Consider the following 10140-nt stretch of genomic DNA (forward strand, 5'->3'; position numbering starts at 1 on the left):
TGGGGCATGAATGTGATGAAAGCTGGGTTCACTATTTTCATGCCAAAAACAAGACAGCATCAATAGAGTTCTCCCACAAAGGATCATCAATGCCGAAAAGGTTTAAGAGCATGATATCAGCAGGTAAATTCATGTTCATAAACTATGCAACATTCTGCGAGACCCTCAGAAATGTGAAAGCACAAAGTCGAAGTGCTTATAGACACATGGAGCACCCTCTCCTGCAGCCTGATACACACGAGCACTGAGACATCTGCAACAATCTGACACCTGTCATCGATCATCCTCCATGCAGTCCCAACTTGAGCCCATCCGATTTTCATCTGTTTCCAAAACTTACAAAACACCTTCAAGGACTTCATTTTGACATTGATGAAGTGGTGGTAGGAGAGGTGAGGTTGTGGCTCCATCGACAAAGTCAAACATTCTACAGCGACGGTATCAACAAACTGGTCTCTCACTGGGAGAAATGTTTTTGTCACCAGGATGGCTCTGTTCAGGAACAAATATGTAGAAATGAAGAATAAAGATGTAGAATGTAAAAAACGCTGGCTTTGTTTAAAAAGCTTGAAGATGAAACTCAGTAACCTAATCCATTCACAGATTAAAATCATGCATTATACTATCATTGACGCTACTATCCTCGCAGATCCAACAGCTGGAGAGGTCTCTCATACGATGTTTATCAACTGATATACCAATTCAGTTTAAGCAATGTCAGTTCCCAATCACGGCTTCATTTGCAATAACAATAAAAAAAAGGCTCAAGGACAGAGGGAGGGGGTGGGGGAGGAGGAGGAAAACGACAAAGAGTGGGGGATTAGGAGGGGGAGGGAGGGAGGGGGAGGGAGAGAGGGGATGGCATTAAGAGGTATCTCCAATGCCCCTTCAAAGCTTCTGCAAGAAGAGTGAGCCACTGATCCAAAAGCTTGCAAACTTCCACAGTTTTATATGTGTGTTCTCCTGCCACTGCATCATGAGCAGATTTTTTAATCTATCGAACAACATTATATTTTTAATAAATCCTTTAGGCTCTTCTTAAACTGAATTTTATTAGTAGTTGAACTTTTTATGGCTGCTGGCCAGTTACTGAAAATGTGCTACCCTCCTGATTAGTGGACATATTATTCTTATTTCTAGTATTGATTCCTTGTTGCCAGTAGTTGGTTTGACAAAGAGATAGATCATTTATGATAAATTTCATTACAGAACAAATATATTGGGAGACAGTACCTTTTGGATTAGTAAAACTGTAGCTTGTCTTGGTAAGTTAAAAATCATCCTGATTGACATAATGGACTGAAAGTCTCGAATGAACTGTGACAGGAGCCCAACCAACAGTGAACGGACATACTAGGTTATATATTAAAACTCTGAAAAACTGCATTGATAATGGCTAGGTATTAGCCAAAAATCTAGATTTGCTTTAATAACACCATTATTTTGAAAGGACTAAAAGCAACTGAAGTATGCTCATATATATAATTTCTCATTATCTGCATTGTAAATCAAGATTCTTACTTGCTTCAGCAGTTCTGAGGTGTGCTCCTATGAAATGAACTTTTTTTTAAAAAAAAAAATATAAAATTGTAATCCCAAGAATGTAATACTGACAACATCATCTATCTGCTTATTATCACACTTTAGACATATACTGGGAGGGGGGGGGGGGGGGGGGGGGGGACCTCTTACAAGTTCTGAACTGCATATCATGCATCTCTCCAAATTTAGTGAGAAAAAAAATTGGCTGGGAATCATTTATTGATGTCCATTTCATTAACTGATCTTTCTAAAACTATATCTGATTTGTTACTTACAGCAATATTTGTATTGTCTGCATACAAAACCAATCTGGCATGTGATGGGATTACTGATAAGAGGCCTAAGAATGGACCTTGTGGAACATTATGTATAATTAGTTCCTAATTGGGTGATGACTGGTAGCTTAATATAGAACAACTCCTTCTTAAGGATATCCTCTGTTTTCTATCAGATTTAAACCATTTTGCAGAATCTCCTGCTACACCACAAAATTCCAATTTACTAAAAAGGATATTTTGATTGACACAGTTAAATGCTTTTGACAGATAATTTACTTTGGATGCACTCTATCAGTGTGCTATGGTACCGTGGGGATTTTAATTTATACTAGAATTGCAAATATGAACCACGAGAATAAACACACTTTTATTAGGTAACTTTATCACTACCCCTTGAAAAAACATGCATAGGTATGGGAAAAATAGATACTGCCTATGGGAAAATTAAAGAGACCTTTAGAGGAATAAAAAGCAACTGTACGAGTATTAACAGACGGCTAGTCACTGCAAAACAAAGAATCAAAGATTGAAAGTTGGAATGAATATAAAGATGGGCTTTGCAAATGACACAACTTAACTCCAAACAAGGTCCCTGGAGTACATGACATTACCTCAAAATTATCGAAATCATTGGGAGAACAAAAGCACAAGCAAAGCTCCACCTTTTGGCCTAGATGGGCTAATTGCGACCACAATGTCATCCTCTTCAAACGGTGTCACTTGGATGTAGTATGCAGGTGCATGGGATCAATGCACCACTCTTCTGGATACTGTTGGGTTTCTTCACTTGGGAGAACAAAAGCACAAGCAAAGCTCCACCTTTTGGCCTAGATGGGCCACTGCTTCTCAATCAAGTAGCTTCTCAACTGGCATCACATGGCTGAGTGCACCACATTCCAGTCCTCCCACCAACATAAAAATCCCTGGCAGTACTGGGAATTGAACCTTGGTCGTACACATAGATGTCAGACATGCTATGGAGGCGGACTTCAGGAGAACATGCCAGTACACAATGTATTCAATTTTGATGCAAGATGTATGAGATAAAAATAAGACCGTCACACTTCAGGGAGTATTTAATAATTCCATCTCCAAAGAAAGCAAGTACTGGCACCTGTGAGTATTACCAAACCATATGTTTAATACATTATGGTTACAAAATATTGGCAAACATTATCTACACAAAAGGAAACAGTGGTACAAGACAACCTCAGGGACAAAAAGTTTGGTTTCTGGGTTGTAATCTACAAACTTTGCAATCTTTCAATGACACTAATTCTGTCACAGATGGTAAAGAACTTGAAAGAGGAGTAGAACAGTACAGGCAGTTTGTTTAAAAGAGATAAAACAAGGATAATGAAATGTAATCAAATTAAATCAGGTAACATTGTGTTAATTAGATAAGGAAATGATACACTAAAAATAGTGATCAGGTTGGAAGAATATGAACTGCAGATTGGCAAAAGGAAGAAAAATATTTCTGAAATTGAAAAAAATACTTCAACTCACTTTTTGGAAACACATCATCTATTACCTGCTCTCTCATTGTGTACACACACCAAGGTGACAAAAGTCATGGAATAGCAATACACATCTATATCAATGGTGATAACATCACATGCACAAGGTATAATAAGGCAGTGCATTGGCTCGATATCCACAGTATCAACTGTATGCGCCAAGATTTCTGGCATCTTTTCTCACCATATACAACACAAGTGGCCTGTGGCCTTCACTTAACAAATGAGAGCAGACAAGTTTGTGTAGAGTTGTCAGTGTTTACAGCCAAGCAACACTGTGTGAAGTAAATGCAGAAACCAACATGGGTTACGATGAACATATTCGTTAAGGCAGTGTGGTGTAATTTGGCATTACTGGAAAGCTGATCTGGTCAGATAGGTCGTGATTTCGGCTGGCGATAGGTCGTGATTTCGGCTGGCAAGAGCGGATGGTAGGGTTTGAGTGTGACGTTGTGCCGTGCGGTCTAAGGCATCTTGTCACGGTTCGCACAGCTCCCCAGTCGGAGGGTTAAGTCCTCCCTCAGGCATGGCTGTACGTGTGTCGTCCTTAGCGTAAGTTAGTTTATGTAAGATTAAGTAGTGCATAAGCTTAGGGACCGATGACCTCAGCAGTTTCGTCCCATAAGACCTGACCACAAATTTTCAAATTTGTGACGCAGACACCGTGAAGCCATGGACCCAAGTTGTTCACAAGGTACTTTGCAAGTCAGCGGTAGCTCCATAATGGCGTGGGCTGTGTGTACATGGAATGTACTGGGTCCTGTGCTCCAACTGAACCGAACATTAACTGGAAATGGTTGTTTGGCTACTTAGAGACCATCTGCAGCTATTAATGGACTTCACATTCCAAAACAATGATTCATTTTTATAGATGACAATATATCATACCATCGGGTCACAATTAGGTTACTAACAGTGTCATGCTAAGTTTTTTTTTTAACTCCGATAAATATATTGTGTATGTGGTTCTTCCCTACTACTACAGTAACCAGTATAACGACATGTTGAAATTCTATACCAAACATTTAAATGTTAACAACCTTCTACCACCGGTAAAATCCTCGCTACTTTCGTCCAAAGCTTTCATCAACATTGTTCTTTTGTGTTAAAAGGAAAGTTAATCTCGGTTTTCGCAAGAGAACAAGGAACGTTTGTTAGTCACACTCACATAAATATCAGTGCCAACACGACTCTTACGATAACTTCCACAAACAAGTTGCTTGAGTTTTCCCGTGAGTCTGCCATCTTTTAACTATCTATTTAACATATCTGCTTATGACGATTTTCAGTGCTGTATTCTCCGTACGACAGCATAACAATCACAACACGCGTACATTTAAAACACTGTCACAACAACGCCAGAGATAATATGAACATCAATAGGTGAAAATAACAAAAACATAGCGTTGAGGGTGTAAACATGTTTGTTACGTTGGATTGCTTTCTTGTGCTGCTCTCGTAAAACATATTTGCACATGAGTTTCTCGTTAACGTCTCTATCCGCACTGGTAGCCGTGCATCCACGTCGTCTGCAACGCCATCTCTATGTATATGGAGAAATAGTGGTCCTATCACGCTTCGCTGAGGCACTCCTGGCGCTCATGAATGCTCACCGTCGAGGATACCATACTGGATTCTATAACTTAACAAATCTTCGAGCCACTCACATATCTGTCAACCTATTCCTTATACGCGTACCTTTTTTAACAGCCTGCAAAGGGGCACGGTGTCAGCCGCTTTCCGGAAATCTAGAGATTTGAAATCTGCCTGGTACTCTTCATCCGTAGTTCTCAGCAAATCACGAGAGAAAAGGACAAGCTAAATTTCACACGAGTGATGCTTTCTAAAACCATGCTGATTCGCAGACATAAGCTTCTCGATCTCAAGAAAATTTATTGTATTCGAACAGAGAATATGTTCAAGGATGCAGCAAATCGACTTTAGGGATATTAGTCTGTAATTCTGTGTGTCCATTCTTATGCTCTTCTTATGCACAGGAGTAATCTGCACTTTTTTCCAGTCGCTTTGGACTTTGCTCTGGGCTAGAGATTCACGATAAATGCAAGCTAAATAAAGGGACCAATGCCATAGAGTACTCTTTGAAAAACCGAATTGGAATTTCTCTCGGACCTGATGACTTATTTGTTTTCATTTCCTTCAGTTATTACCATGTCGTTCACATGGAAGCCTTTTCGATGTTCAAACGACGGTGTGTTTGTACGATTCTCCAGCGTGAACGATTTCTTGAACATGAAATTTAAAACTCTGGCTTTCGTTTTGCTATCTTCAGCTGCCACACCAGCCAGCAGTTTCATGGTAGACGCTATCACAGACTGACATATTTCCTACAAAGTTGCTGATATTGTTAGCGATAATATTGCAAATATCTGCTGTCAAACATGGTGAGTTGTGGTCAATACCATGTTTCATCTTCTCTCTAAATCTTGCTGTACAAGAAGCTACGGAAGAGATAACCGAGCCGCGTGAGATTAGCTGAGCGGTCTAAGGCGCTGCAGTCATGGACTGTGCGGCTGGTCCCGGCGGAGGTTCGAGTCCTCCCTTGGGCTTGGGTGTGTGTGTTTGTCCTTAGGATAATTTAAGTTAACTAGTATGTAAGCTTAGGGACTAATGACCTTAGCAGTTAGGTCCCATAAGATTTCAACACACATTTGAACATTTTTGAGATATCTGACATTTTAGCAAAAGTTGAAATTTTGTCACGTTTTTAAATCGTATCACACAAGAACAAAAAAGCTGATTGCTTCACAACAGCAAATGAATTTAACTGTCCTCAAGCACAAACTGGATGTCCAAACTCCCTGAAATTCTATTTTTGACATACTGCAGCGAATAGTGAGATAAAGGATGCGATTACTGCTACGTTAGCACTTCTGCACTTTGACCAAACTGTAAGAGAAGGGGACTGGGAGATAGTAGAGGGAGGTTTGCTCTTACTTAGTCCACTCTATGAAATTACAATACAGATAAGTGGCGAAAAAATATGACTTTGTTAGAAGTTAGTGTGTTTTGTAACTTGCTTAACAGTTTTCTGCTTCCAACAATAAAAAAAGTCACAGTGAATCAAGTGTTGAAGAAAGACAATGAAAACCGTTTTCAAGATGTAAAGAATAACATTCCATACGCTGGGTGTACCACTCTGAACACTGCTAGAGAGGATTTAGAAACCAAAGAGCTTGTGAAACTGCGATACAACGCCTCAGAAATAAAACCAGCGAAGTGCAATTGCATCAGAGGGAGAATCAAGAGCCGGTCGGAGTGGCCGTGCGGTTCTAGGCGCTACAGTCTGGAGCCGAGCAGCCGCTACGGTCGCAGGCTCGAATCCTGCCTCGGGCATCGATGTGTGTGATGAAAATATATAAAGCTACCCACCCTGTTACATAAAGATTTAAGATAACTAGACTCCTAAACACGATACTTAAATGGATACATTTTTAGTAACAATTCTTTGGCCTGTAAAAGTGGGTTTAAGTTTTTGATCAAGGAAATTAAGGAGAAAATAGTTACTCACTGTTCCCACTTCATTTAATTTGATATTAAAAATTTGTCCACCAATGCTCCCATTAAAAAAAACGACTGGACTAACAAAAAACATTTCCTTAAATACATTAAAATTTTCAAATACCAACCAAAACGATTCATGGAACTATTGTAGATGATATTTCACTTTCAACAACTAGTTTTATATACAAATTAATAGTTAGCCATAGGTTCTAGTATAGACACTACAGTTGCCATTTTTTAAATGACTTGGAGGACGATCTTATGACCACAAAACGAGAAAAATTGTCTGTTGTAAATGGCATGTAGGCAAACGCTTTTACTTATTGTTGGTTCTAAAGAAGAAATAGAGACACAGAGTTTAAAGACCGCCATAGGAAAATTGAGTAGACCGTTGAGCATGAAACTGATGGCAGTTTAGAATTTCTCGATTTTAACATTAAAAAGCTATGTAGTAAGTATGCATTTAGGGCTTATAGGAAACTGTCAGCAACTGAAGCTGTAATTTCTAAGGAATCGTATCATCCAAGGGCTTATAAAAAGGCTGTTTTTCAGAATTTGTTCACTGCAGGGAATGTCTCGCGCCAGTAAAACGCCTGACTACACTGACGTTTCAGACCGGAAATTGACATCATTTGCAAGCTAATGATGTGTTTATCAAGGAATCTTGAAAGATCTTTGCATGAATAAATGAAGAAACTTAATATGTAATTTCAAAAACGAGTCATATAAACTTTGTGACCTCTGAGACCAAGCACTGTATAAATTATGGATTATATGTGGGAAGTAGCCCCACATGTATGAAGTGGCAGCTGTTAAACAAAAAAATTAGTTATTCAGAATGCCTACATCTATGAACACACGAATATCCTAAAATCCTGGAAGAGTGGCATGTCTGCAGATTATATTTATTATATTTACATGCTAGTGATTGGCTGGTTATTTTGCTACAGCAGACAGCATTTTCGTCTTTGAGCGCCATTTCTTTTATAAATGTGTTTGTGGATCCTGATTTATCCCTGCATGAGATCTATTTTCGGATTTAACGTATGGTTTCTTCTTTCTTGTATTTAACTCTTGTCACAGCGCTAATGCCATACCTGCCCATACGATCTCAGTTGACACTATGTTGAAAGCTGTGCAAATATGTAGAATTTGTGATGTCCTGTGTGAACGGTAGCTCACAGTGTCACTACAGAAAGCGACAAGCTGAGGCGACACATTAGCTCCGTGTGTGAACTTGGCTTAAATAGAAACATCGGCCTAACCAGCATAATGACGTCACAAGCTACGAAAGTGGCAGCTTGACAAGTCCGACCCCTAGGGGGTCGAGTACGTTCCATATTACTTTTTGAAGGAACTGACATAATCGTGATGTAGTGGCGCCGTGAAAAGACCAGAATCGAGGCTATCGATTTGTCGAACGCTATAGCGCCGAGTTGATGTCTATGGATTGAGTGACAGGAGAATCTCATTTGCAGTGAGAACTTTATGGGTATATGTTTGTGGTTGTGCAATGTGCGAAATATTTGTGACAAGGAAGAACATGATCATTATTGCTCATCTCACTTACAGCATTTTAAGCAGCCCTCAGGTTCCTACCTAACCACTCACTCGGAAATCATTACATATTCGGACATAAACAGCGAAATATTTGTTTCATCTTTCGTTCTCTACTCAGACGGAAATGTTAAATAATATCGAAAGCTGCAGAGCACACTTCTATTGCATTCATAACAAAGTCCCAGAATGCGTTAAGAGCGCTAATAGAAAAATATATTAGAATGTAGTGGGATGCAAACCTACAATTTGTAACTCAGGAAACCATGACATTATCCATTATGTACAGCTTTATTATTATTATTATTATTATTATTATTATTAAATGAATTTATTGAGAAACTATTATTATTACGAAATGAATTTATTGAGCAACAGGTATCACAAAGCTTTTACTCTGACTTTAAATACAACATTTACATAAGTTGTATAAATGATAAGAACTTTTCTCTTTTCGATTTATTGTTAAGAATATCTTGTTCTTCATTCTTCAGGTGTTGTTTAATGTCATACATAGACTCTCCTTCCTTGTTGAAGATGTAGTTTATAAAACAATACATGAACCACATGCATGTTCTTGTCTTGGATGTGGGAGTTGCCTTGACATCCATATAAATAATTTCCTTGCTGTTCAATTTTGTTAACAGGTGTTGATAACAAACTTATTGCTGATTTAAATTTTATATATTTCCATAGTCCTGCAGTTCTGGAGCAACCTACTATTGGTGTATGGGCATGTCACCTATTCCACAATAGAGTCAGCGCAGGATGCACTGGCCGATGCTCAGTGGCCAGTTTTTGTCCAAGGCACTGTGCAAGTTCATTCGTTTGTTCAGAGGGGATGACGAAATTGTCTGCCGCCTTTCGGCTGGTGGACGATGACGTAATCGAGGCCCACGCCCTGCAGCCTTTCTCAAACGATTTTGCAGAAACTATTCGGTAAACATTTTCATTTTTGATTTTCTTTTAGCCTTATATGTCAGGTTCATTATGATGTACCCGTCATTGCGTTAATTATCATAATCCTTGTGAGATTTACATGGAATAAGACACTGCATGAAATTCTAAAATATTTGCAATGAAAAGTAGGGATAGGTATGATTTTGCGTTTGGTGCATATTACATAATATTTTGCTGCGTACAAAATTTTGCTATCATATTGTATTTTTCTTTAGATTTGGTTGCAGGTCTCTATCTGTCAACAATCTCGAGAAAATTGATCTGACATAGCACACTCATTTACGATGGCGACGTGCAATAAAGCCAGAGTGAAATATCCATCACATTTCTCATATTTCTTTAACAGTTTGAGATATCGAAATGAGATTTTGGCAAATGACAGCATGCAAAGAGGAGAATATTTTTCTATGTACTTATTACGCAAAACTTCATTATCTATCATGTTATTCCACTAAGTACAGACTTTTTTGATGAAACAATTAATTTTTAAGGGCCACCAATAGCTATTGAAATGAGAAATGCTATAGGTTTTGGAACAGTATAAGAGAGGCATTACACGTTTGTATTATACTGAAGATGTGCTTTTTCATAAGATACTGACCTTACTTTTCCTCAGTACCTTGTGTAATAAACCTAATAAATCACTGTTTAAGAATTCTCTCACAACGAAGCCTGCACAACATGTTAGTGAGGTGAGACTGTGTAAATACCACTGTGTTTTGGTGAAAGAAGCAAATTTTAACATGGCAATAGGAGAAATG

At 38.6% G+C, this 10140-nt stretch overlaps 1 protein-coding gene across 1 annotated transcript in view; it reads right to left on the minus strand.

The window, feature by feature from the left end:
- LOC126187992 (phospholipid phosphatase 5) overlaps positions 1-4692 on the minus strand; it is a 62394-nt gene extending 57702 nt beyond the window's left edge. Inside the window, exon 1 of the mRNA XM_049929403.1 lies at positions 4509-4692. Coding sequence (XP_049785360.1) covers positions 4509-4585 — 77 coding nt within the window. The 5' untranslated portion in view covers positions 4586-4692. The remainder of the gene's footprint in view (positions 1-4508) is intronic.
- Between the last annotated feature and the right edge of the window lie 5448 nt (positions 4693-10140).

Source organism: Schistocerca cancellata, chromosome 1 (genome assembly GCF_023864275.1).
Source record: "Schistocerca cancellata isolate TAMUIC-IGC-003103 chromosome 1, iqSchCanc2.1, whole genome shotgun sequence".
Lineage (NCBI taxonomy): Eukaryota > Metazoa > Arthropoda > Insecta > Orthoptera > Acrididae > Schistocerca > Schistocerca cancellata.